Source organism: Triturus cristatus, chromosome 9, assembly GCF_964204655.1.
Source record: "Triturus cristatus chromosome 9, aTriCri1.1, whole genome shotgun sequence".
Taxonomy (NCBI): domain Eukaryota; kingdom Metazoa; phylum Chordata; class Amphibia; order Caudata; family Salamandridae; genus Triturus; species Triturus cristatus.
In genome coordinates, this window is record NC_140592.1 from 1032942931 (window position 1) to 1032970125 (window position 27195).

A 27195-nucleotide genomic window follows, 5' to 3' on the forward strand; every position below is an offset into this window, starting at 1 on the left:
TGGCTCTAGAGCAGTTCCGCTGACCTGGTTCTCAGGCTCTAGAGCAGCTCTGCTGACCTGGTTTCTCTGGCTCTACAGCAGCTCGGCTGACCTGGTTCTCTGGCTCTAAAGCAGCTTTGCTGACCTTGTTCTATGGCTCTAAATCAGCTCTGCTGACCTGCTTTATATGGCTCTAGAGCAGCTCTGCTGACCTGGTCCTCTGGCTCTAAAGCAGCTATGCCTAGCTGGTTCTCTCCCTCTAAAGCAGCTCTGCTGGCCTGGTTCTCTGGCTCTAGAGCAGCTCCGCTGACCTGGTTCTCTGGCTCTACAACGGCTCTGCTGACCTGTTCTCTGGCTCTAAAGCAGCTCTGCTGACCTGGTTTCTCTGGCTCTACAGCAGCTCTGCTGACCTGGTTCTACAGCTCTAAAGCAGCTCTACTGACCTGGTTCTCTCGCTCTAGAGCAGCTCTGCTGACCTGGTTCTCTCGCTCTAGAGCAGATCTGCTGACCTGGTTCTTAGGCTCTATAGCAGTTCTGCTGACCTGGTTCTCTGGCTCTACAACGGCTCTGCTGACCTGGTTCTCTGGCTCTAAAGCAGCACTGCTGACATGGTTCTATGGCTCTAATTCAGCTCTGCTGTCCTGGTTCCCTCCCTCTAAAGCAGCTCTGCTGACCTGGTTTCTCTGGCTCTACAGCAGCTCGGCTGACCTGGTTCTCTCGCTCTAGAGCAGCTCTGCTGACCTGTTTCTCTGGCTCTACAGCAGCTCTGCTGACCTGGTTCTCTGGCTCTTGAGCAGCTGTTCTGACCTGGTTCTCTGGCTCTAGAGCAGTTCCGCTGACCTGGTTCTCAGGCTCTAGAGCAGCTCTGCTGACCTGGTTTCTCTGGCTCTACAGCAGCTCGGCTGACCTGGTTCTCTGGCTCTAAAGCAGCTTTGCTGACCTTGTTCTATGGCTCTAAATCAGCTCTGCTGACCTGCTTTATCTGGCTCTAGAGCAGCTCTGCTGACCTGGTTCTCTGGCTCTAAAGCAGCTCTGCTGACCTGGTTCTCTGGCTCTAGAGCCGCTGTGCTGACCTGGTTGTTAGGCTCTAGAGCAGCTCTGCTGACCTGGTTCTCTCCCTCTAAAGCAGCTCTGCTGACCTGGTTTCTCTGGTTCTAGAGCAGCTCTGCTGACCTGGTTCTCAGGCTCTAAAGCAGCTCTGCTGACCTGGTTATCTGGCTCTAGAGCAGCTCTGCTGAACTGGTTCTCGGGCTCTAAAGCAGCTCTGATGACCTGGTTTCTCTGGCTCTACAGCAGCTCTGCTGACCTGGTTCTTTGGCTCTAGAGCAGCACTGCTGACATGGTTCTTTGGCTCTAGAGCAGCTCTGCTGACCTTGTTCTCTGGCTTTAGAGCAGCTCTGCTGACCTGGTTCTTTCCCTCTAAAGCAGCTCTGCTGACCTGGTTTCTCTGGCTCTACAGCAGCTCGACTGTCATGGTTCTCTGCCTCTAGAACAGCTCTGCTGACATGCTTCTTAGGCTCTAGAGCAGCTCTGCTGACCTGGTTCTCTGGCTCTAGAGCAGCTCTGCTGACCTGGCCCTCTGGCTCTAAAGCAGTTCTGCTTACCTGGTTCTCTTGCTCTAGGGCAGCTCTGCTGAACTGGTTCTCTGGCTCTAAAGCAGCTCTGCTGACCTGGTTCTCTGGCTCTAGGGCAGCTCTGCTGAACTGGTTCTCTGGCTCTAGGGCAGCTCTGCTGAACTGGTTCTCTGGCTCTAATGCAGCTCTGCTGACCTGGTTCTTTGGCTCTAGAGCAGCTCTGCTGACCTCGTTCTCTCCCTCTAAAGCAGCTCTGCTGACCTGCTTCTCTCCCTCTAAAGCAGCTCTGCTGACCTGGTTTCTCTGGCTCTACAGCAGCTCTGCTGACCTGGTTCTTTGGCTCTAAAGCAGCTCTGCTGACCTGGTTCTCTCCCTCTAAAGCAGCTCTGCTGAGCTGGTTCTCTGGCTCTAGAGCAGCTCCGCTGACCTGGTTCTCTGGCTCTACAACGGCTCTGCTGACCTGTTCTCTGGCTCTAAAGCAGCTCTGCTGACCTGGTTTCTCTGGCTCTACAGCAGCTCTGCTGACCTGGTTCTACAGCTCTAAAGCAGCTCTACTGACCTGGTTCTCTCGCTCTAGAGCAGCTCTGCTGACCTGGTTCTCTCGCTCTAGAGCAGATCTGCTGACCTGGTTCTTAGGCTCTATAGCAGTTCTGCTGACCTGGTTCTCTGGCTCTACAACGGCTCTGCTGACCTGGTTCTCTGGCTCTAAAGCAGCTCTGCTGACCTGATTCTCTGGCTCTAAAGCAGCACTGCTGACATGGTTCTATGGCTCTAATTCAGCTCTGCTGTCCTGGTTCCCTCCCTCTAAAGCAGCTCTGCTGACCTGGTTTCTCTGGCTCTACAGCAGCTCGGCTGACCTGGTTCTCTCGCTCTAGAGCAGCTCTGCTGACCTGTTTCTCTGGCTCTACAGCAGCTCTGCTGACCTGGTTCTCTGGCTCTTGAGCAGCTGTTCTGACCTGGTTCTCTGGCTCTAGAGCAGTTCCGCTGACCTGGTTCTCAGGCTCTAGAGCAGCTCTGCTGACCTGGTTTCTCTGGCTCTACAGCAGCTCGGCTGACCTGGTTCTCTGGCTCTAAAGCAGCTTTGCTGACCTTGTTCTATGGCTCTAAATCAGCTCTGCTGACCTGCTTTATATGGCTCTAGAGCAGCTCTGCTGACCTGGTCCTCTGGCTCTAAAGCAGCTATGCCTAGCTGGTTCTCTCCCTCTAAAGCAGCTCTGCTGGCCTGGTTCTCTGGCTCTAGAGCAGCTCCGCTGACCTGGTTCTCTGGCTCTACAACGGCTCTGCTGACCTGTTCTCTGGCTCTAAAGCAGCTCTGCTGACCTGGTTTCTCTGGCTCTACAGCAGCTCTGCTGACCTGGTTCTACAGCTCTAAAGCAGCTCTACTGACCTGGTTCTCTCGCTCTAGAGCAGCTCTGCTGACCTGGTTCTCTCGCTCTAGAGCAGATCTGCTGACCTGGTTCTTAGGCTCTATAGCAGTTCTGCTGACCTGGTTCTCTGGCTCTACAACGGCTCTGCTGACCTGGTTCTCTGGCTCTAAAGCAGCACTGCTGACATGGTTCTATGGCTCTAATTCAGCTCTGCTGTCCTGGTTCCCTCCCTCTAAAGCAGCTCTGCTGACCTGGTTTCTCTGGCTCTACAGCAGCTCGGCTGACCTGGTTCTCTCGCTCTAGAGCAGCTCTGCTGACCTGTTTCTCTGGCTCTACAGCAGCTCTGCTGACCTGGTTCTCTGGCTCTTGAGCAGCTGTTCTGACCTGGTTCTCTGGCTCTAGAGCAGTTCCGCTGACCTGGTTCTCAGGCTCTAGAGCAGCTCTGCTGACCTGGTTTCTCTGGCTCTACAGCAGCTCGGCTGACCTGGTTCTCTGGCTCTAAAGCAGCTTTGCTGACCTTGTTCTATGGCTCTAAATCAGCTCTGCTGACCTGCTTTATCTGGCTCTAGAGCAGCTCTGCTGACCTGGTTCTCTGGCTCTAAAGCAGCTCTGCTGACCTGGTTCTCTGGCTCTAGAGCCGCTGTGCTGACCTGGTTGTTAGGCTCTAGAGCAGCTCTGCTGACCTGGTTCTCTCCCTCTAAAGCAGCTCTGCTGACCTGGTTTCTCTGGTTCTAGAGCAGCTCTGCTGACCTGGTTCTCAGGCTCTAAAGCAGCTCTGCTGACCTGGTTATCTGGCTCTAGAGCAGCTCTGCTGAACTGGTTCTCGGGCTCTAAAGCAGCTCTGATGACCTGGTTTCTCTGGCTCTACAGCAGCTCTGCTGACCTGGTTCTTTGGCTCTAGAGCAGCACTGCTGACATGGTTCTTTGGCTCTAGAGCAGCTCTGCTGACCTTGTTCTCTGGCTTTAGAGCAGCTCTGCTGACCTGGTTCTTTCCCTCTAAAGCAGCTCTGCTGACCTGGTTTCTCTGGCTCTACAGCAGCTCGACTGTCATGGTTCTCTGCCTCTAGAACAGCTCTGCTGACATGCTTCTTAGGCTCTAGAGCAGCTCTGCTGACCTGGTTCTCTGGCTCTAGAGCAGCTCTGCTGACCTGGCCCTCTGGCTCTAAAGCAGTTCTGCTTACCTGGTTCTCTTGCTCTAGGGCAGCTCTGCTGAACTGGTTCTCTGGCTCTAAAGCAGCTCTGCTGACCTGGTTCTCTGGCTCTAGGGCAGCTCTGCTGAACTGGTTCTCTGGCTCTAGGGCAGCTCTGCTGAACTGGTTCTCTGGCTCTAATGCAGCTCTGCTGACCTGGTTCTCTGGCTCTAAAGCAGCTCTGCTGACCTGCTTCTCTCCCTCTAAAGCAGCTATGCTGACCTGGTTTCTCTGGCTGTACAGCAGCTCTGCTGACCTGGTTCTTTGGCTCTAGAGCAGCTCTGCTGACCTCGTTCTCTCCCTCTAAAGCAGCTCTGCTGACCTGCTTCTCTTCCTCTAAAGCAGCTCTGCTGACCTGGTTTCTCTGGCTCTACAGCAGCTCTGCTGACCTGGTTCTTTGGCTCTAAAGCAGCTCTGCTGACCCGGTTCTCTCCCTCTAAAGCAGCTCTGCTGAGCTGGTTCTCTGGCTCTAGAGCAGCTCTGCTGACCTGGTTCTTAGGCTCTAGAGCAGCTCTGCTGACCTGGTTCTCTGGCTCTACAGCAGCTCTGCTGACCTGGTTCTACAGCTCTAAAGCAGCTCTACTGACCTGGTTCCCTTGCTCTAGAGCAGCTCTGCTGACCTGGTTCTCTCGCTCTAGAGCAGCTCTGGTGACCTGGTTCTTAGGCTCTATAGCAGTTCTGCTGACCTGGTTCTCTGGCTCTAAAGCAGCTCTGCTGACCTGGTTCTATGGCTGTAAATCAGCTCTGCTGACCTGGTTCTCTGGTTCTAGAGCAGGTCTGCTGCCCTGGTTCTCTGGCTCTAAAGCAGCTCTGCTGACCTAGTTCTCTGCCTCTAGAGCAGCTCTGCTGACCTGGTTCTCAGGCTCTAGAGCAGCTCGGTTGACCTGGTTCTCTGGCTCTAAAGCAGCTCTGCTGACCTAGTTATCTAGCTCTAAAGCAGCTCTGCTGACCTGGTTCTCTCCCTCTAAAGCAGCTCTGCTGACCTGGTTTCTCTGGCTCTACAGCAGCTCTGCTGACCTGGTTCTCTGGCGCTAGAGCAGCTCTGCTGACCTGGTTCTCAGGCTCTAGAGCAGCTCTGCTGACCTGGTTCTCTGGATCTAAAGCAGCTCTGCTGACCTGGTTCTCTCCCTCTAAAGCAGCTCTGCTGACCTGGTTTCTCACACTCTGCAGCAGCTCTGCTGACCTGGTTCTCTGCCTCTAGAGCAGCTCTGCTGACCTGGTTCTTAGGCATGACCTGGTTCTCTTTCTGTAAAGCAGCTCTGCTGACCTGGTTCTCTGGCTCTAGAGCAGCTGTTCTGACCTGGTTCTTAGACTCTAGAGCAGCTCTGCTGACCTGGTTCTCTCCCTCTAAAGCAGCTCTACTGACCTGGTTCTCTGGCTCTAGAGCAGCTCTGCTGACCTGGTTCTTAGGCTCTAGAGCAGCTCTGCTGACCTGGTTTCTCTGGCTCTACAGCAGCTCTGCAGACCTGGTTCTCTGGCTCTAAAGCATCTCCGCTGACCTGGTTCTTTGGCTCTAAAGCAGCTCTGCTGACCTGGTTCTCTGGCTCTAGAGCAGCTGTGCTGACCTGGTTCTTAGGCTCTAGAGCCGCTCTGCTGACCTGATTTCTCTCCCTCTAAAGCAGCTCTGCTGACCTGGTTTCTCTGCCTCTACAGCAGCTCTGCTGACCTGGTTCTCTGGCTCAAAAGCAGCACTGCTGACCTGGTTCTATGGCTCTAAAGCAGCTCTGCTGACCTGGTTCTCTGGCTCTAGAGCAGCTCTGCTGAACTGGTTCTCGGGCTCTAAAGCAGCTCTGCTGACCTGGTTTCTCTGGCTCTACAGCAGCTCTGCTGACCTGGTTCTTTGGCTCGAGAGCAGCTCTGCTGACCTGGTTCTTTGGCTCTAGAGCAGCTCTGCTGACCTGGTTCTTTGGCTCTAGAGCAGCTCTGCTGACCTGGTTTTCTGGCTCTACAGCAGCTCTGCTGACCTGGTTCTTTGGCTCTAGAGCAGCTCTGCTGACCTGGTTTCTCTGGCTCTACAGCAGCTCTGCTGACCTGGTTCTTTGGCTCGAGAGCAGCTCTGCTGACCTGGTTCTTAGGTTCTAGAGCAGCTCTGCTGAGCTGGTTCTCTGGCTTTAGAGCAGCTCTGCTGACCTGGTTCTTTCCCTCTAAAGCAGCTCTGCTGACCTGGTTTCTCTGGCTCTACAGCAGCTCGACTGGCCTGGTTCTCTGCCTCTAGAGCAGCTCTGCTGACATGCTTCTTAGGCTCTAGAGCAGCTTTGCTGACCTGGTTCTCTGGCTCTAGGGCAGCTCTGCTGACCTGGTTCTCTGGCTCTAAAGCAGCTCTGCTGACCTGCTTCTCTCCCTCTATAGCAGCTCTGCTGACCTGGTTTCTCTGGCTGTACAGCAGCTCTGCTGACCTGGTTCTTTGGCTCTAGAGCAGCTCTGCTGACCTCGTTCTCTCCCTCTAAAGCAGCTCTGCTGACCTGGTTTCTCTGGCTCTACAATGGCTCTGCTGACCTGGTTCTCTGGCTCTAAAGCAGCTCTGCTGACCTGGTTCTACAGCTCTAAAGCAGCTCTGCTGACCTGCTTCTTAGGCTCTAGAGCAGCTCTGCTGACCTGGTTCTCTGGCTCTAGAGTAGCTCTGCTGACCTGGTCCTCTGGCTCTAAAGCAGCTCTGCTGACCTGGTTCTCTCCCTCTAAAGCAGCTCTGCTGGCCCGGTTTTCTGGCTCTAGAGCAGCTCTGCTGACCTGGTTCTCTGGCTCTACAACGGCTCTGCTGACCTGGTTCTCTGGCTCTAAAGCAGCTCTGCTGACCTGGTTCTCTCGCTCTAGAGCAGCTCTGCTGACCTGGTTCTTAGGCTCTATAGCAGTTCTGCTGACCTGGTTCTCTGGCTCTACAACGGGTCTGCTGACCTGGTCTTCTGGCTCTAAAGCAGCTCTGCTGATCTGGTTCTCTGGCTCTAAAGCAGCACTGCTGACATGGTTCTATGGCTCTAAATCAGCTCTGCTGACCTGGTTCCCTCCCTCTAAAGCAGCTCTGCTGACCTGGTTTCTCTGGCTCTACAGCAGCTCGGCTGACCTGGTTCTCTCGCTCTAGAGCAGCTCTGCTGACCTGGTTCTCTGGCTCTACAGCAGCTCTGCTGACCTGGTTTTCTGGCTCTAGAGCAGCTGTTCTGACCTGGTTCTCTGGCTCTAGAGCAGTTCTGCTGACCTGGTTCTCAGGCTCTAGAGCAGCTCTGCTGACCTCGTTCTCTCCCTCTAAAGCAGCTCTGCTGACCTGCTTCTCTTCCTCTAAAGCAGCTCTGCTGACCTGGTTTCTCTGGCTCTACAGCAGCTCTGCTGACCTGGTTCTTTGGCTCTAAAGCAGCTCTGCTGGCCCGGTTCTCTCCCTCTAAAGCAGCTCTGCTGAGCTGGTTCTCTGGCTCTAGAGCAGCTCTGCTGACCTGGTTCTTAGGCTCTAGAGCAGCTCTGCTGACCTGGTTCTCTGGCTCTACAGCAGCTCTGCTGACCTGGTTCTACAGCTCTAAAGCAGCTCTACTGACCTGGTTCCCTTGCTCTAGAGCAGCTCTCCTGACCTGGTTCTCTCGCTCTAGAGCAGCTCTGGTGACCTGGTTCTTAGGCTCTATAGCAGTTCTGCTGACCTGGTTCTCTGGCTCTAAAGCAGCTCTGCTGACCTGGTTCTATGGCTGTAAATCAGCTCTGCTGACCTGGTTCTCTGGTTCTAGAGCAGGTCTGCTGCCCTGGTTCTCTGGCTCTAAAGCAGCTCTGCTGACCTAGTTCTCTGCCTCTAGAGCAGCTCTGCTGACCTGGTTCTCAGGCTCTAGAGCAGCTCGGTTGACCTGGTTCTCTGGCTCTAAAGCAGCTCTGCTGACCTAGTTATCTAGCTCTAAAGCAGCTCTGCTGACCTGGTTCTCTCCCTCTAAAGCAGCTCTGCTGACCTGGTTTCTCTGGCTCTACAGCAGCTCTGCTGACCTGGTTCTCTGGCGCTAGAGCAGCTCTGCTGACCTGGTTCTCAGGCTCTAGAGCAGCTCTGCTGACCTGGTTCTCTGGATCTAAAGCAGCTCTGCTGACCTGGTTCTCTCCCTCTAAAGCAGCTCTGCTGACCTGGTTTCTCACACTCTGCAGCAGCTCTGCTGACCTGGTTCTCTGCCTCTAGAGCAGCTCTGCTGACCTGGTTCTTAGGCATGACCTGGTTCTCTTTCTGTAAAGCAGCTCTGCTGACCTGGTTCTCTGGCTCTAGAGCAGCTGTTCTGACCTGGTTCTTAGACTCTAGAGCAGCTCTGCTGACCTGGTTCTCTCCCTCTAAAGCAGCTCTACTGACCTGGTTCTCTGGCTCTAGAGCAGCTCTGCTGACCTGGTTCTTAGGCTCTAGAGCAGCTCTGCTGACCTGGTTTCTCTGGCTCTACAGCAGCTCTGCAGACCTGGTTCTCTGGCTCTAAAGCATCTCCGCTGACCTGGTTCTTTGGCTCTAAAGCAGCTCTGCTGACCTGGTTCTCTGGCTCTAGAGCAGCTGTGCTGACCTGGTTCTTAGGCTCTAGAGCCGCTCTGCTGACCTGATTTCTCTCCCTCTAAAGCAGCTCTGCTGACCTGGTTTCTCTGCCTCTACAGCAGCTCTGCTGACCTGGTTCTCTGGCTCAAAAGCAGCACTGCTGACCTGGTTCTATGGCTCTAAAGCAGCTCTGCTGACCTGGTTCTCTGGCTCTAGAGCAGCTCTGCTGAACTGGTTCTCGGGCTCTAAAGCAGCTCTGCTGACCTGGTTTCTCTGGCTCTACAGCAGCTCTGCTGACCTGGTTCTTTGGCTCGAGAGCAGCTCTGCTGACCTGGTTCTTTGGCTCTAGAGCAGCTCTGCTGACCTGGTTCTTTGGCTCTAGAGCAGCTCTGCTGACCTGGTTTTCTGGCTCTACAGCAGCTCTGCTGACCTGGTTCTTTGGCTCTAGAGCAGCTCTGCTGACCTGGTTTCTCTGGCTCTACAGCAGCTCTGCTGACCTGGTTCTTTGGCTCGAGAGCAGCTCTGCTGACCTGGTTCTTAGGTTCTAGAGCAGCTCTGCTGAGCTGGTTCTCTGGCTTTAGAGCAGCTCTGCTGACCTGGTTCTTTCCCTCTAAAGCAGCTCTGCTGACCTGGTTTCTCTGGCTCTACAGCAGCTCGACTGTCCTGGTTCTCTGCCTCTAGAGCAGCTCTGCTGACATGCTTCTTAGGCTCTAGAGCAGCTTTGCTGACCTGGTTCTCTGGCTCTAGGGCAGCTCTGCTGACCTGGTTCTCTGGCTCTAAAGCAGCTCTGCTGACCTGCTTCTCTCCCTCTATAGCAGCTCTGCTGACCTGGTTTCTCTGGCTGTACAGCAGCTCTGCTGACCTGGTTCTTTGGCTCTAGAGCAGCTCTGCTGACCTCGTTCTCTCCCTCTAAAGCAGCTCTGCTGACCTGGTTTCTCTGGCTCTACAATGGCTCTGCTGACCTGGTTCTCTGGCTCTAAAGCAGCTCTGCTGACCTGGTTCTACAGCTCTAAAGCAGCTCTGCTGACCTGCTTCTTAGGCTCTAGAGCAGCTCTGCTGACCTGGTTCTCTGGCTCTAGAGTAGCTCTGCTGACCTGGTCCTCTGGCTCTAAAGCAGCTCTGCTGACCTGGTTCTCTCCCTCTAAAGCAGCTCTGCTGGCCCGGTTTTCTGGCTCTAGAGCAGCTCTGCTGACCTGGTTCTCTGGCTCTACAACGGCTCTGCTGACCTGGTTCTCTGGCTCTAAAGCAGCTCTGCTGACCTGGTTCTCTCGCTCTAGAGCAGCTCTGCTGACCTGGTTCTTAGGCTCTATAGCAGTTCTGCTGACCTGGTTCTCTGGCTCTACAACGGGTCTGCTGACCTGGTTTTCTGGCTCTAAAGCAGCTCTGCTGATCTGGTTCTCTGGCTCTAAAGCAGCACTGCTGACATGGTTCTATGGCTCTAAATCAGCTCTGCTGACCTGGTTCCCTCCCTCTAAAGCAGCTCTGCTGACCTGGTTTCTCTGGCTCTACAGCAGCTCGGCTGACCTGGTTCTCTCGCTCTAGAGCAGCTCTGCTGACCTGGTTCTCTGGCTCTACAGCAGCTCTGCTGACCTGGTTTTCTGGCTCTAGAGCAGCTGTTCTGACCTGGTTCTCTGGCTCTAGAGCAGTTCTGCTGACCTGGTTCTCAGGCTCTAGAGCAGCTCTGCTGACCTGGGTCTCTGGCTCTAAAGCAGCTCTGCTGACCTGGTTTCTCTGGCTCTACAGCAGCTCGGCTGACCTGGTTCTCTGGCTCTAAAGCAGCTTTGCTGACCTTGTTCTTAGGCTCTAGAGCAGCTCTGCTGACCTGGTTCTCTCCCTGTAAAGCAGCTCTGCTGACCTGGTTTCTCTGGTTCTAGAGCAGCTCTGCTGACCTGGTTCTCAGGCTCCAAAGCAGCTCTGCTGACCTGGTTCTCTGGCTCTAGAGCAGCTCTGCTGAACTGGTTCTCGGGCTCTAAAGCAGCTCTGCTGAACTGGTTTGTCTGGCTCTACAGCAGCTCTGCTGACCTGGTTCTTTGGCTCTAGAGCAGCTCTGCTGACCTGGTTCTTTGTCTCTAGAGCAGCTCTGCTGACCTGGTTCTTTGCCTCTAGAGCAGCTATGCTGACATGGTTCTTTGGCTCTAGAGCAGCTCTGCTGACCTGGTTCTCTGGCTTTAGAGCAGCTCTGCTGACCTCGTTCTTTCCCTCTAAAGCAGCTCTGCTGACCTGGTTTCTCTGGCTCTACAGCAGCTTGACTGTCCTGGTTCTCTGCCTCTAGAGCAGCTCTGCTGACATGCTTCTGTGGCTCTAGAGCAGCTCTGCTGACCTGGTTCTCTGGCTCTAGAGCAGCTCTGCTGACCTGGCCCTCTGGCTCTAAAGCAGTTCTGCTTACTGGTTCTCTGGCTCTAGGGCAGCTCTGCTGAACTGGTTCTCTGGCTCTAAAGCAGCTCTGCTGACCTGCTTCTCTGGCTCTAGGGCAGCTCTGCTGAACTGGTTCTCTGGCTCTAATGCAGCTCTGCTGACCTGGTTCTCTGGCTCTAAAGCAGCTCTGCTGACCTGCTTCTCTCCCTCTAAAGCAGCTCTGCTGACCTGGTTCTTTGGCTCTAGAGCAGCTCTGCTGAACTTCTTCTCTCCCTCTTAAGCAGCTCTGCTGACCTTCTTCTCTCCCTCTAAAGCAGCTCTGCTGACCTGGTTTCTCTGGCTCTACAGCAGCTCTGCTGACCTGGTTCTTTGGCTCTAAAGCAGCTCTGCTGACCCGGTTCTCTCCCTCTAAAGTAGCTCTGCTGAGCCGGTTCTCTGGCTCTAGAGCAGCTCTGCTGACCTGGTCCTCTGGCTCTAAAGCAGCTATGCTTAGCTGATTCTCTCCCTCTAAAGCAGCTCTGCTGGCCTGGTTCTCTGGCTCTAGAGCAGCTCTGCTGACCTGGTTCTTAGGCTCTAGAGCAGCTCTGCTGACCTGGTTCTCTGGCTCTACAACGGCTCTGCTGACCTGGTTCTCTGGCTCTACAACGGCTCTGCTGACCTGGTTCTCTGGCTCTACAATGGCTCTGCTGACCTGGTTCTCTGGCTCTAAAGCAGCTCTGCTGAGCTGGTTCTCTGGCTCTACAGCAGCTCTGCTGACCTGGTTTTCTGGCTCTAGAGCAGCTGTTCTGACCTGGTTCTCTGGCTCTAGAGCAGTTCTGCTGACCTGGTTCTCAGGCACTAGAGCAGCTCTGCTGACCTGGGTCTCTGGCTCTAAAGCAGCTCTGCTGACCTGGTTTCTCTGGCTCTACAGCAGCTCGGCTGACCTGGTTCTCTGGCTCTAAAGCAGCTTTGCTGACCTTGTTCTTAGGCTCTAGAGCAGCTCTGCTGACCTGGTTCTCTCCCTGTAAAGCAGCTCTGCTGACCTGGTTTCTCTGGTTCTAGAGCAGCTCTGCTGACCTGGTTCTCAGGCTCCAAAGCAGCTCTGCTGACCTGGTTCTCTGGCTCTAGAGCAGCTCTGCTGAACTGGTTCTCGGGCTCTAAAGCAGCTCTGCTGAACTGGTTTGTCTGGCTCTACAGCAGCTCTGCTGACCTGGTTCTTTGGCTCTAGAGCAGCTCTGCTGACCTGGTTCTTTGTCTCTAGAGCAGCTCTGCTGACCTGGTTATTTGGCTCTAGAGCAGCTATGCTGACATGGTTCTTTGGCTCTAGAGCAGCTCTGCTGACCTGGTTCTCTGGCTTTAGAGCAGCTCTGCTGACCTCGTTCTTTCCCTCTAAAGCAGCTCTGCTGACCTGGTTTCTCTGGCTCTACAGCAGCTTGACTGTCCTGGTTCTCTGCCTCTAGAGCAGCTCTGCTGACATGCTTCTGTGGCTCTAGAGCAGCTCTGCTGACCTGGTTCTCTGGCTCTAGAGCAGCTCTGCTGACCTGGCCCTCTGGCTCTAAAGCAGTTCTGCTTACCGGTTCTCTGGCTCTAGGGCAGCTCTGCTGAACTGGTTCTCTGGCTCTAAAGCAGCTCTGCTGACCTGGTTCTCTGGCTCTAGGGCAGCTCTGCTGAACTGGTTCTCTGGCTCTAATGCAGCTCTGCTGACCTGGTTCTCTGGCTCTAAAGCAGCTCTGCTGACCTGCTTCTCTCCCTCTAAAGCAGCTCTGCTGACCTGGTTCTTTGGCTCTAGAGCAGCTCTGCTGAACTTCTTCTCTCCCTCTTAAGCAGCTCTGCTGACCTTCTTCTCTCCCTCTAAAGCAGCTCTGCTGACCTGGTTTCTCTGGCTCTACAGCAGCTCTGCTGACCTGGTTCTTTGGCTCTAAAGCAGCTCTGCTGACCCGGTTCTCTCCCTCTAAAGTAGCTCTGCTGAGCCGGTTCTCTGGCTCTAGAGCAGCTCTGCTGACCTGGTCCTCTGGCTCTAAAGCAGCTATGCTTAGCTGATTCTCTCCCTCTAAAGCAGCTCTGCTGGCCTGGTTCTCTGGCTCTAGAGCAGCTCTGCTGACCTGGTTCTTAGGCTCTAGAGCAGCTCTGCTGACCTGGTTCTCTGGCTCTACAACGGCTCTGCTGACCTGGTTCTCTGGCTCTACAACGGCTCTGCTGACCTGGTTCTCTGGCTCTACAATGGCTCTGCTAACCTGGTTCTCTGGCTCTAAAGCAGCTCTGCTGAGCTGGTTCTCTGGCTCTACAGCAGCTCTGCTGACCTGGTTTTCTGGCTCTAGAGCAGCTGTTCTGACCTGGTTCTCTGGCTCTAGAGCAGTTCTGCTGACCTGGTTCTCAGGCACTAGAGCAGCTCTGCTGACCTGGGTCTCTGGCTCTAAAGCAGCTCTGCTGACCTGGTTTCTCTGGCTCTACAGCAGCTCGGCTGACCTGGTTCTCTGGCTCTAAAGCAGCTTTGCTGACCTTGTTCTTAGGCTCTAGAGCAGCTCTGCTGACCTGGTTCTCTCCCTGTAAAGCAGCTCTGCTGACCTGGTTTCTCTGGTTCTAGAGCAGCTCTGCTGACCTGGTTCTCAGGCTCCAAAGCAGCTCTGCTGACCTGGTTCTCTGGCTCTAGAGCAGCTCTGCTGAACTGGTTCTCGGGCTCTAAAGCAGCTCTGCTGAACTGGTTTGTCTGGCTCTACAGCAGCTCTGCTGACCTGGTTCTTTGGCTCTAGAGCAGCTCTGCTGACCTGGTTCTTTGTCTCTAGAGCAGCTCTGCTGACCTGGTTCTTTGGCTCTAGAGCAGCTATGCTGACATGGTTCTTTGGCTCTAGAGCAGCTCTGCTGACCTGGTTCTCTGGCTTTAGAGCAGCTCTGCTGACCTCGTTCTTTCCCTCTAAAGCAGCTCTGCTGACCTGGTTTCTCTGGCTCTAGAGCAGCTCTGCTGACATGCTTCTTAGGCTCTAGAGCAGCTCTGCTGACCTGGTTCTCTGGCTCTAGAGCAGCTCTGCTGACCTGGCCCTCTGGCTCTAAAGCAGTTCTGCTTACCGGTTCTCTGGCTCTAGGGCAGCTCTGCTGAACTGGTTCTCTGGCTCTAAAGCAGCTCTGCTGACCTGGTTCTCTGCCTCTAGGGCAGCTCTGCTGAACTGGTTCTCTGGCTCTAATGCAGCTCTGCTGACCTGGTTCTCTGGCTCTAAAGCAGCTCTGCTGACCTGCTTCTCTCCCTCTAAAGCAGCTCTGCTGACCTGGTTCTTTGGCTCTAGAGCAGCTCTGCTGAACTTCTTCTCTCCCTCTTAAGCAGCTCTGCTGACCTTCTTCTCTCCCTCTAAAGCAGCTCTGCTGACCTGGTTTCTCTGGCTCTACAGCAGCTCTGCTGACCTGGTTCTTTGGCTCTAAAGCAGCTCTGCTGACCCGGTTCTCTACCTCTAAAGTAGCTCTGCTGAGCCGGTTCTCTGGCTCTAGAGCAGCTCTGCTGACCTGGTCCTCTGGCTCTAAAGCAGCTATGCTTAGCTGATTCTCTCCCTCTAAAGCAGCTCTGCTGGTCTGGTTCTCTGGCTCTAGAGCAGCTCTGCTGACCTGGTTCTTAGGCTCTAGAGCAGCTCTGCTGACCTGGTTCTCTGGCTCTACAACGGCTCTGCTGACCTGGTTCTCTGGCTCTACAACGGCTCTGCTGACCTGGTTCTCTGGCTCTACAATGGCTCTGCTGACCTGGTTCTCTGGCTCTAAAGCAGCTCTGCTGACCTGGTTTCTCTGGCTCTACAGCAGCTCTGCTGACCCGGTTCTACAGCTCTAAAGCAGCTCTACTGACCTGGTTCTCTGGCTCTAGAGCAGTTCTGCTGACCTGGTTCTCAGGCTCTAGAGCAGCTCTGCTGACCTGGGTCTCTGGCTCTAAAGCAGCTCTGCTGACCTGGTTTCTCTGGCTCTACAGCAGCTCGGCTGACCTGGTTCTCTGGCTCTAAAGCAGCTCTGCTGGCCTGGTTCTCTGGCTCTAGAGCCGCTGTGCTGACCTGGTTCTTAGGCTCTAGAGCAGCTCTGCTGACCTGGTTCTCTCCCTCTAAAGCAGCTCTGCTGACGTGGTTTGTCTGGCTCTAGAGCAGCTCTGCTGACCTGGTTCTCTCCCTCTAAAGCAGCTCTGTTGACCTAGTTCTCTCCCTCTAAAGCAGCTCTGATGACCGGGTTTATCTGGCTGTACAGCAGCTCTGCTGTCCTGGTTCTCTGCCTCTAGAACAGCTCTGCTGACCTGCTTCTTAGGCTCTAGAGCAGCTCTTCTGATCTGGTTCTCTGGCTCTAGAGCAGCTCTGCTGACCTGGTCCTCTGGCTCTAAAGCAGCTCTGCTGACCTGGTCCTCTGGCTCTAAAGCAGCTCTGCTGACCTGGTTCTCTCCCTCTAAAGCAGCTCTGCTGGCCCGGTTCTCTGGCTCTAGAGCAGCTCTGCTGACCTGGTTCTCTGGCTCTACAACGGCTCTGCTGACCTGGTTCTCTGGCTTCAAAGCAGCTCTGCTGACCTGGTTTCTCTGGCTCTACAGCAGCTCTGCTGACCTGGTTCTATGGCTCTAAAGCAGCTCTGCTGACCTGGTTCTCTCGCTCTAGAGCAGCTCTGCTGACCTGGTTCTTAGGCTCTAGAGCAGCTCTACTGACCTGCTTCTCTGGCTCTACAACGGCTCTGCTGACCTGGTTCTTAGGCTCTAAAGCAGCTCTGCTGACCTGTTCTATGGCTCTAAAGCAGCTATGCTGACCTGGTTCTTAGGCTCTAAAGCAGCTCTGCTGACCTGTTCTATGGCTCTAAAGCAGCTTTGCTGACCTGGTTCTCTGGCTCTAAAGCAGCTCTGCTGAGGTGATTCTATGGCTCTAATTGAGCTCTGCTGACGTGGTTCTATAGCTCTAAAGCAGCTCTGCTGACCTAGTTCTCTGGCTCTAAAGCAGCTCTGCTGACCTGGTTCTCTCCCTCTAAAGCAGCTCTGGTGACCTGGTTTCTCTGGCTCTACAGCAGCCCTGCTCTGGTTCTGTGGCTCTAGAGCAGCTCTGCTGACCTGGTTGTCTGGCTCTAAAGCAGCTCTGCTGACCTGGTTCTCTCTCTCTAAAGCAGCTCAGCTGACCTGGTTCTCTCCCTCTAAAGCAGCTCTGCTGACCTGGTTCTCTGGCTATAGAGCAGCTCTGCTGACCTGGTTAGCTGGCTCTAAAGCAGCTCTGCTGACCTGGTTCTCTCCCTCTTAAGCAGCTCTGCTGACCTGGTTTCTCTGGCTGTAGAGCAGCTCTGCTGACCTGGTTCTTTGGCTCTAGAGCAGCTCTGCTGACCTGGTTCTTTGTCTCTAGAGCAGCTCTGCTGACCTGGTTCTTTGGCTCTAGAGCAGCTATGCTGACCTGGTTCTTTGGCTCTAGAGCAGCTATGCTGACATGGTTCTTTGGCTCTAGAGCAGCTCTGCTGACCTGGTTCTCTGGCTTTAGAGCAGCTCTGCTGACCTCGTTCTTTCCCTCTAAAGCAGCTCTGCTGACCTGGTTTCTCTGGCTCTACAGCAGCTTGACTGTCCTGGTTCTCTGCCTCTAGAGCAGCTCTGCTGACATGCTTCTTAGGCTCTAGAGCAGCTCTGCTGACATGGTTCTTAGGCTCTAAAGCAGCTCTGCTGACCTGTTCTATGGCTCTAAAGCAGCTTTGCTGACCTGGTTCTCTGGCTCTAAAGCAGCTCTGCTGAGGTGGTTCTATGGCTCTAATTGAGCTCTGCTGACGTGGTTCTATAGCTCTAAAGCAGCTCTGCTGACCTAGTTCTCTGGCTCTAAAGCAGCTCCGCTGACCTGGTTCTCTCCCTCTAAAGCAGCTCTGGTGACCTGGTTTCTCTGGCTCTACAGCAGCCCTGCTCTGGTTCTGTGGCTCTAGAGCAGCTCTGCTGACCTGGTTGTCTGGCTCTAAAGCAGCTCTGCTGACCTGGTTCTCTCTCTCTAAAGCAGCTCAGCTGACCTGGTTCTCTCCCTCTAAAGCAGCTCTGCTGACCTGGTTCTCTGGCTATAGAGCAGCTCTGCTGACCTGGTTCGCTGGCTCTAAAGCAGCTCTGCTGACCTGGTTCTCTCCCTCTTAAGCAGCTCTGCTGACCTGGTTTCTCTGGCTGTAGAGCAGCTCTGCTGACCTGGTTCTTTGGCTCTAGAGCAGCTCTGCTGACCTGGTTCTTTGTCTCTAGAGCAGCTCTGCTGACCTGGTTCTTTGGCTCTAGAGCAGCTATGCTGACCTGGTTCTTTGGCTCTAGAGCAGCTATGCTGACATGGTTCTTTGGCTCTAGAGCAGCTCTGCTGACCTGGTTCTCTGGCTTTAGAGCAGCTCTGCTGACCTCGTTCTTTCCCTCTAAAGCAGCTCTGCTGACCTGGTTTCTCTGGCTCTACAGCAGCTTGACTGTCCTGGTTCTCTGCCTCTAGAGCAGCTCTGCTGACATGCTTCTTAGGCTCTAGAGCAGCTCTGCTGACCTGGTTCTCTGGCTCTAGAGCAGCTCTGCTGACCTGGTCCTCTGGCTCTAAAGCAGTTCTGCTTACCGGTTCTCTGGCTCTAGGGCAGCTCTGCTGAACTGGTTCTCTGGCTCTAAAGCAGCTCTGCTGACCTGGTTCTCTGGCTCTAGGGCAGCTCTGCTGAACTGGTTCTCTGGCTCTAATGCAGCTCTGCTGACCTGGTTCTCTGGCTCTAAAGCAGCTCTGCTGACCTGCTTCTCTCCCCCTAAAGCAGCTCTGCTGACCTGGTTCTTTGGCTCTAGAGCAGCTCTGCTGAACTTCTTCTCTCCCTCTTAAGCAGCTCTGCTGACCTTCTTCTCTCCCTCTAAAGCAGCTCTGCTGACCTGGTTTCTCTGGCTCTACAGCAGCTCTGCTGACCTGGTTCTTTGGCTCTAAAGCAGCTCTGCTGACCCGGTTCTCTCCCTCTAAAGTAGCTCTGCTGAGCCGGTTCTCTGGCTCTAGAGCAGCTCTGCTGACCTGGTCCTCTGGCTCTAAAGCAGCTATGCTTAGCTGATTCTCTCCCTCTAAAGCAGCTCTGCTGGCCTGGTTCTCTGGCTCTAGAGCAGCTCTGCTGACCTGGTTCTTAGGCTCTAGAGCAGCTCTGCTGACCTGGTTCTCTGGCTCTACAACGGCTCTGCTGACCTGGTTCTCTGGCTCTACAACGGCTCTGCTGACCTGGTTCTCTGGCTCTACAATGGCTCTGCTGACATGGTTCTCTGGCTCTAAAGCAGCTCTGCTGACCTGGTTTCTCTGGCTCTACAGCAGCTCTGCTGACCCGGTTCTACAGCTCTAAAGCAGCTCTACTGACCTGGTTCTCTGGCTCTAGAGCAGTTCTGCTGACCTGGTTCTCAGGCTCTAGAGCAGCTCTGCTGACCTGGGTCTCTGGCTCTAAAGCAGCTCTGCTGACCTGGTTTCTCTGGCTCTACAGCAGCTCGGCTGACCTGGTTCTCTGGCTCTAAAGCAGCTCTGCTGGCCTGGTTCTCTGGCTCTAGAGCCGCTGTGCTGACCTGGTTCTTAGGCTCTAGAGCAGCTCTGCTGACCTGGTTCTCTCCCTCTAAAGCAGCTCTGCTGACGTGGTTTGTCTGGCTCTAGAGCAGCTCTGCTGACCTGGTTCTCTCCCTCTAAAGCAGCTCTGTTGACCTAGTTCTCTCCCTCTAAAGCAGCTCTGATGACCGGGTTTATCTGGCTGTACAGCAGCTCTGCTGTCCTGGTTCTCTGGCTCTAAAGCAGCTCTGCTGACCTGGTTCTCTCCCTCTAAAGCAGCTCTGCTGGCCCGGTTCTCTGGCTCTAGAGCAGCTCTGCTGACCTGGTTCTCTGGCTCTACAACGGCTCTGCTGACCTGGTTCTCTGGCTTCAAAGCAGCTCTGCTGACCTGGTTTCTCTGGCTCTACAGCAGCTCTGCTGGCCTGGTTCTATGGCTCTAAAGCAGCTCTGCTGACCTGGTTCTCTCGCTCTAGAGCAGCTCTGCTGACCTGGTTCTTAGGCTCTAGAGCAGCTCTACTGACCTGCTTCTCTGGCTCTACAACGGCTCTGCTGACCTGGTTCTTAGGCTCTAAAGCAGCTCTGCTGACCTGGTTCTCTCGCTCTAGAGCAGCTCTGCTGCCCTGGTTCTTAGGCTCTAAAGCAGCTCTGCTGACCTTTTCTATGGCTCTAAAGCAGCTATGCTGACCTGGTTCTTAGGCTCTAAAGCAGCTCTGCTGACCTGTTCTATGGCTCTAAAGCAGCTTTGCTGACCTGGTTCTCTGGCTCTAAAGCAGCTCTGCTGAGGTGGTTCTATGGCTCTAATTGAGCTCTGCTGACGTGGTTCTATAGCTCTAAAGCAGCTCTGCTGACCTAGTTCTCTGGCTCTAAAGCAGCTCTGCTGACCTGGTTCTCTCCCTCTAAAGCAGCTCTGGTGACCTGGTTTCTCTGGCTCTACAGCAGCCCTGCTCTGGTTCTGTGGCTCTAGAGCAGCTCTGCTGACCTGGTTGTCTGGCTCTAAAGCAGCTCTGCTGACCTGGTTCTCTCTCTCTAAAGCAGCTCAGCTGACCTGGTTCTCTCCCTCTAAAGCAGCTCTGCTGACCTGGTTCTCTGGCTATAGAGCAGCTCTACTGACCTGGTTCGCTGGCTCTAAAGCAGCTCTGCTGACCTGGTTCTCTCCCTCTTAAGCAGCTCTGCTGACCTGGTTTCTCTGGCTGTAGAGCAGCTCTGCTGACCTGGTTCTCTGGCTGTAGAGCAGCTCTGCTGACCGGGTTCAATGGCTCTAGAGCAGCTCTGCTGACCTGGTTCTCTCCCTCTAAAGCAGCTCTGCTGACCTGGTTCTCTTCCTTTAAAGCAGCTCTGCTGACCTGGTTTCTCTGGCTGTACAGCAGCTTTGCTGTCCTGGTTCTCTGCCTCTAGAACAGCTCTGCTGACCTGGTTCTCTCGCTCTAGAGCAGCTCTGCTGACCTGGTTCTCTGGCTCTAGAGCAGCTCTGCTGACCTGGTCCTCTGGCTCTAAAGCAGCTCTGCTGACCTGGTTCTCTCCCTCTAAAGCAGCTCTGCTGACCTGCTTCTTAGGCTCTAGAGCAGCTCTGCTGGCCTGGTCCTCTGGCTCTAAAGCAGCTCTGCTGACCTGGTTCTCTCCCTCTAAAGCAGCTCTGCTGGCCCGGTTTTCTGGCTCTAGAGCAGCTCTGCTGACCTGGTTCTCTGGCTCTACAATGGCTCTGCTGACCTGGTTCTCTGGCTCTAAAGCAGCTCTGCTGACCTGATTTCTCTGGCTCTGAAGCAGCTCTGCTGACCTGCTTCTATGGCTCTAAAGCAGCTCTGCTGACCTGGTTCTCTCGCTCTAGAGCAGCTCTGCTGACCTGGTTCTTAGGCTCTAGAGCAGCTCTACTGACCTGGTTCTCTGGCTCTACAACGGCTCTGCTGACCTGGGTCTCTGGCTCTAAAGCAGCTCTGCTGACCTGTTCTATGGCTCTAAAGCAGCTCTGCTGACCTGGTTCTTAGGCTCTAAAGCAGCTCTGCTGACGTGGTTCTATGGCTCTAAATGAGCTCTGCTGACCTGGTTCTCTGGTTCTAGAGCGGCTCTGCTGCCCTCGTTCTCTGGCTCTAAAGCAGCTCTGCTCACCTGGTTCTCTGCCTCTAGAGCAGCTCTGCTGACCTGGTTCTCTGGGTCTAAAGCTGCTCTGCTGACCTAGTTCTCTGGCTCTAAAGCAGCTCTGCTGACCCGGTTCTCTCCCTCTAAAGCAGCTCTACTGACCTGGTTTCTCTGGCTCTAGGGCAGCTCTGCTGACCTGGTTCTCTCCCTATAAAGCAGCTCTGCTGACCTGGTTTCTCTGGCTCTAGAGCAGCTGTGCTGACCTGATTCTTAGGCTCTAGAGCAGCTCTGCTGACCTGTTTCTCTCCCTCTAAAGCAGCTCTGCTGACCTGGTTCTCTGGCTCTAGAGCAGCTCTGCTGACCTGGTCTTCTCCCTCTAAAGCAGCTCAGCTGACCTGGTTTCTCTGGCTCTACAGCAGCTCGGCTGACCTGGTTCTCTGGCTCTAGAGCAGCTGTGCTGACCTGGTTCTTAGGCTCTGGAGCACCTCTGCTGACCTGGTTCTCTCCCTCTAAAGCAGCTCTGCTGAGCTGGTTTCTCTGGCTCTACAGCAGCTCTGCTGACCTGGTTCTCTGGTGCTAGAGCAGCTCTGCTGACCTGGTCTTAGGCTCTAGAGCAGCTCTGCTGACCTGTTTCTCTGGCTCTAAAGCAGCTCTGCTGACCTGGTTCTCTCCCTGTAAAGCAGCTCTGCTGACCTGGTTTCTCTGACTCTACAGCAGCTCGGCTGACCTGGTTCTTAGGCTCTAGAGCAGCTCTGCTGACCTGGTTCTCTGCCTCTTGATGCACAGCCAGTTTGTGTACATCAGGGGGTCTCATCTCCTCCAATTTTTAAATACAGCACTGAGCTGCTGCCCGACAGAGGGTCACGATAATGTACACAAATGCCGATTACCCTCCAGGCGGCTCTGTTCCCGCAGCCCTGCTTCCCACGGCCCTGCTTCCGTGTGCACAGCACCAGGGCACAAGCCCGGAGTCACAACAGACACACATGCGGGGTACACAAAAGGCCCTTGTGTTCATTCTGTGGTGTGTCTGCATCACCTCTATGCAGTGAGTGTCCCACTGGGGCTCATTGCATCCTTGCCGTGCAAGATCTAAGATGACGCTGCACTCCCTGTGTGACGAGAGCCCACGTTTCTTCCAAGGCCTGGCTAACTACCCGAAGACCACTGGGTTTATGTCCGGAAACCAGAACATGTATTACAAATAAACATTGTATCCTTAACTAGGACCATTCAAACATACCTCTGTAGTCCAACCCACCTCACACGAAATATACTCGTCAGCTCATCATAATGCTCAAATGAATGCATGAATAGATTGCTTTAAAAAGCTAAACACCAGAGAGATAAGGTGCGTTGATGATGCAGCAGAATTCCACATTTTGCGAGGGTGGGGGGCTGAAGCAGGAGAGGCTGTCAGCGGCCATTACAAGCGTGTGGACGGTGCTGCAAGTGAATAAAAAATAGTGCTTTGAGTCCTTTAAAGGAAAGAGTGTAAACGATCCAATCCCTGTGGCCGTGCCTAAAAGGAGACAGGGTGGCAACAAGGAATGACTGGCATGCCATCAGTGCAATCATTGCACTGGCTTTGGCATAATTCGTGACGCCAAATGACGCGCACGAATGAAAGCTGAAGGCAGAGCTGGGACGAGGCTTCTGGAATCGTATTGATTCCAAAAAGTCTTGTATGACGAGAGCAGTGCAAAAGTGGAGTAAAATGTAGACTATAATAAGTTTGAATTTTATGAAAAAGTAAAAAATGCATGGGATGGTGTTTTGAAGAAGATTTAGGCCAGGTTATGCTTAGGATTCAGAATAAGGTATGGTGCACGGTTTTGGTAAGAGTTGGAGATAGGGGTAGGAGTTTGGGGATGGGGTTCGGTTCACATCAGGGTTGTATTAGGTTAACCCCTTCGCCGCGGCAGGAATTCCACCGCGGCGCTGGGGGGGCTTGGGGGCAGTTGCGGTGGCGCTGTGCTCGTGACGTCACGGGTGAGCTGTGCTCATGACAGAGTGGTTCCGTCACGTCTCCACCCACTGCGCTAATCGCCCGCACAGGCGGGGAATTAGCGCCGCGTGGGCGGAGTGGCCGCCAACGGCCGCAGCATGACGGAACCACTCCGTCATGAGCACACAGCACCCGTGGCTCATGACGGAGTGGTTCCGTCATGAGCACGGAAAGGGTTAAGGGAAGGTGTTATGGTTAGGGAAAGTGATGGAGTATAGTTTGGCTTTACAACAATGTAGTTTTAAAAATTAAACTTTTATGCCTATACATTTTCATATTTTCAATACACACGTGTAAGCCATGGTATATTTTACAGCTACATTTTAAAAATGAAATTTGTGGTGTTCTGTTTACTTTTTTACATATGATCACTTAAGGTAATGTTAATCACATCAATGGGCCTATGGCTGCTTAATAACCACACAAAAAAGGTTGGCAACAGCATTCCTGAATATGCTTAAAGTCTAATCGAATACATTATTGTTTCCCTAAAGGTGCTCATTACAAGAAAAGGAGGGCAAGGAGATCGAGCGAGCTTCATGGATGGATATCCACCGGAAGAAATCTCAAGCATTGAACAAATCGGTGACCAGAAGAGCAAAAGTCCTTGATCCCCACAAACCTCTACAGGAAGTTTTTAAGGACAAGCTGAAGGAAAACTGGTTTGTATAGAGATTTACAAAAATGATGTACTCTTCTGCTAGAGTTTGTTGAAAACTGAGCATTTATTGCTCTGAAAACCTCTGGTTGGCTATACGTGTAATATGCAGCATTCATTATCATCGATTTCAGTATTGTGTGTATGTTTTTAAAACAAATGAAATACAAATGTAAGATACATAAATAAAATACAGTATTATTTAAACCGGTTTATAACATAAATAAGAAGACTGTACTTCTTGTTAAAAATGGCTAAATACAATTTTAAGAAAGGAAACCCTTTCCTACAAATTTCACATGTATCTGCACTCAACTATAACAAAAGCTTCCTTCCTTGTCCTCGACCCTGAGCACAATAAAAATAGTTAAATATACACAATGTGTAAATCCCACTATTTTGCGCAGTCCCTAGTTGTTTGTTTATTTCAACATGTGTAGTGAACCATGTCCCTCTACCTCCCATTAAACTGTAATAGCCCACAAAACAGCTTTAGCAAAACATCTGCTACTGTGGTCCATGACTAGTACTAGTAGTTCCACAGTTTATGTCGAGGTAGTCTTTATCTTCTCGAGATAGGAGGGAGTCACTGTAGTCTAGGCAAAATACACATTTTCCTCTCCACCCTGAGTCGAACCAGATGCCTCTCTGAAGAGGTGATGCCTTTCCGCCTGAAGCCCCTTTCTGCTATCCTGCCTGGTCGCACTTAGATTCAGAAACTACTCCATTACTTCAAGGAGGGCCTAATCTAGAGGCACAGCCAGATGCCAGTGTGTATCATACATCAGAGTTCTTCCAGGTGTATCAACTTTGTTATCCAAGTTTACCAGCACTGTAAATATCCTGCCAGATTCCTCAGCTGACTCTTGAAGGTCTGGGGCCTTTTTGCCCTTACTGCTTACCATGCTTATTTTTTATATTGTATTGCACCAGTTCTATAATGCTTACTACCCTTATGTGGGGAACTGATGCACTTTCATGCATAGGCAGCAAGCTATGCTGCGTAGGGTATTTGGTTGTAAGGTGGTTGACTTTATTTTAGATCCTCTGTGGGAAGTACTTCATTGTTGTGCGTGATGATCAGTGAGATGCGGTTATTTTGTTATTGGATGCAGTGTGGTGGATGAAGAGGTATGAAGGATAGAAACTCAGCTTATGGTTTTCAGTAATCTGGCATCTTTGAGCAGCTCTGCAGGTCCTTTTATGATATTTCTTATGATCATAGTCTACTTGGCTGGTTACTGCCGTAACCTGATATTTTGTTTAAAGTTTATGGTCTTGAGAAGGTCTGGTTGAAGAGAGATGTGGGGAGATCTGCTGAGATGAACTATGTTACTGTCATCTCATATCTGAATGATATTGTGAAATGTAAAAAAAAAACAGTCATAGTATGTATGTATGTATGTATGTATGTATGTATGTAGGTAGTTAGGACTCCCAGTTGTGTACTAGATTAGAGTCTTCTGATTGGCCAGCAGTATGTTGCAGATCTCTTCATTTATTCCATGTCTGATCAGTTGGTGCTGGCTTGTTTATGGGCTGGTACAGTACTGGATGGTGGATAAGACCTATAGCAGATAAGTCTTTTGTGTGTGCAAGAGGATTAATCAGTAAACAGGAGTTAGGAAATGTATATTAGCTACAATTGGCTTCCGACCGCTGAGTGTTTTGGTATTAGCATTAGTGTGGGCAAGAAGGGTTATATATGAATTGACATTACTATATAATACCCATGCTAACCATAGTCGGCCCTTCTTAACTTAACTGGTTATAGAATGTAGCGGGCTGGTTGGGCTGTTTTTAGATCTGTGGGCTGGAAACAGTAGATTGTTTTGAAGGTGTGATTATCATTCTGTGTTATATCCCAGGGTTGTGAGATGATGTAGTTATCTTGGAAACAGCAATGTTTTGAACTGTCCTCTAAAGTGTATATGTTCCTGAATGCTTAGAATCTTGGCTGGTAGCAGGTTTCAGAGCTTGGTGGCTTGTATTAAGAAAACAGAGCTTCCACTCATGGGCAGAGCAGCACTGTTTAAAATAATGTCCCCACCCTGTTTTCTCTATGTCCTCCAGAACTCACCGTACCCTGTCCATAATTTGTATTTTAAGAAAATCAAGAACGTGGTAGGGTAGATTACTCCTAGGATGGGGGCCTGCGCAGATATTGCAACAATGTTGACGATATATGGTATGACGGGGGAGTGGCACAACCAGACATTCAGACCTATTATTGGGCTGCACAGCTGACCGCCATTTAATGGATGGGTTTTTTGCTGCACAGAGGAACGAACCTTCCAGATGGATAGACACGTGATGGAAACTGGGGGACATCTTGGTGCTCTATATGGCACTCCTCGACACCTTAAGCTTCATGGCCCCACTGCGACGGTGGTAAACCTCTGGCATACAGTCACACGGGCTGTACAGGGAGGATTCCACAGGCCACCTCCCTATGGTATACAGTGGTACTGGGTACACTGGGTCGCTTGCCAGGCTTTGATAAATGGGACCTGATTGGCCTGTCCTGATGATGGGCGGAGCGCTGAAACTTTTCAAACACTCATGCCGTGCAAAACCGCTGACATAAGCTACACAAAAACATGCTGGATGCACTGACACTATTGAGGGAGCGATGGGATGTAAATCTGGGTGACCTGGAAGAAGAGGAATGAGCAGAGGCCCTTGCAACCCCAAGGGAAGTGGCCATGCAGTCAGGTTTCCGATTAGTCAAATTGAAGATCTTCCAAAATGGGCAGGGCTTTAACTGCAGATTGCCAGGAAAGGCGGAGGCCACACCCACACCTTTTTTCATATGATTTGGAACTGCCTACTACTACAAGGCTTCTGAGTAGCAGTTACTGCCTGTCTGTGTAAGGTATGTGGGGCCTCCCTCATAGCCTCGATGAAATGATGTCTCTTGAATGTTTGGGAGGAAACAGACTTGCTCCGTATGGAGTGGATGTGGAACGCCCTGGAGTTGGCGGTGGCGAAAATGGCTAGGTTGTGGGGTGTGGATCAGGTACCGCTGGTGGGAGACTGGAAGTGTGACATGGACTGGCGCATGCAAGCAGAGAAAGTGGTGTATGAAGGCCAAGGTTGCCCCCAAAAATATATGGCTAGAGTATGGGACCACAGGAATGAATACAGAGTTAACATCTCAGAAGGCCTGGCCCTCAATTGCCCGGGTGGGCTAAAGTGTATATGATAATGACGATGGATCATTTTACAGTTCTCAGTTATGTTTTTTATGAATTTCTATTGTTAATAAAATTAAAAGATGTGTTTAAAAAACAAAAAAAAGCAGTGCTTCCTATGTATTACTTTTAGTAAGGTGATCTGCTAGAAGCGCAGTTGCGTTTCGTTTGCATTTCCTGATTTTAACTTATAGGGGCAGTGGTCCTTTTCCTTGGGCGGTTCTGTTGACCATGCAGACTGCATTGAGCATTGCTCTTCTTGCAGCCAGTGTAGTAATTACAGGTCTGGAGGTGCATGTCCTCTAGAAAGAAGAAATCCGAGATGGAGTCTTGCAGCAGCCTTTTATTTTAGTGTTGTTTTGTGTATGATGAAACTGGGTGCACCAATGTATAGGCTTTTGGTATAGTAAAGCTTGAAGATTACAATTGTGAGGATAGCTTGTAGCTTTTGCTGGTATTTATGGTATGGGGAGATGAAACAGTGTTTTGATTGTGTTGAAGGTGTTCTTTGTGACATTGTTGAAGTGGTGTCAAGGATAGGTTTGAATTCGTGGTTACCCCTAGGCTTCGGACTTCGATGATGTTGTTGGATGGCTTTGAGTTCCTTGGGCTACATGGTGGTTTGCTTTTATTTTTGCCATTGTCCACAGATAGCGATCTCTGTTTTTGTGGTTGTGTGCTTTAGGTAGCTACCCATAACCCATGTAATAATAGCGTGAAGGCAATGGTCAAGTTTTGATTTGTAGAGATCTTCCGGCCATCCTTTTAAGAATGATTTGCATGTCATCTGCATAGTTGTAAAAGATGAACTTGATTGCTCCAATCGAATATGGTAAGGGGGGCTAGCTAGATGTTGAATAATAGAGGAAATACGATGGACTCCC

The 27195-nt window shown here is 52.2% G+C and overlaps 1 protein-coding gene across 1 annotated transcript in view; it reads left to right on the forward strand.

The window, feature by feature from the left end:
• The window catches only part of FAM161B (FAM161 centrosomal protein B), a 120448-nt gene that overhangs the window by 59178 nt on the left and 34075 nt on the right, over positions 1 to 27195 (forward strand). The window contains exon 6 of the mRNA XM_085626783.1: positions 22954 to 23121. Within this exon, the coding sequence (XP_085482909.1) occupies positions 22954 to 23121 (168 nt within the window). The remainder of the gene's footprint in view (positions 1 to 22953; positions 23122 to 27195) is intronic.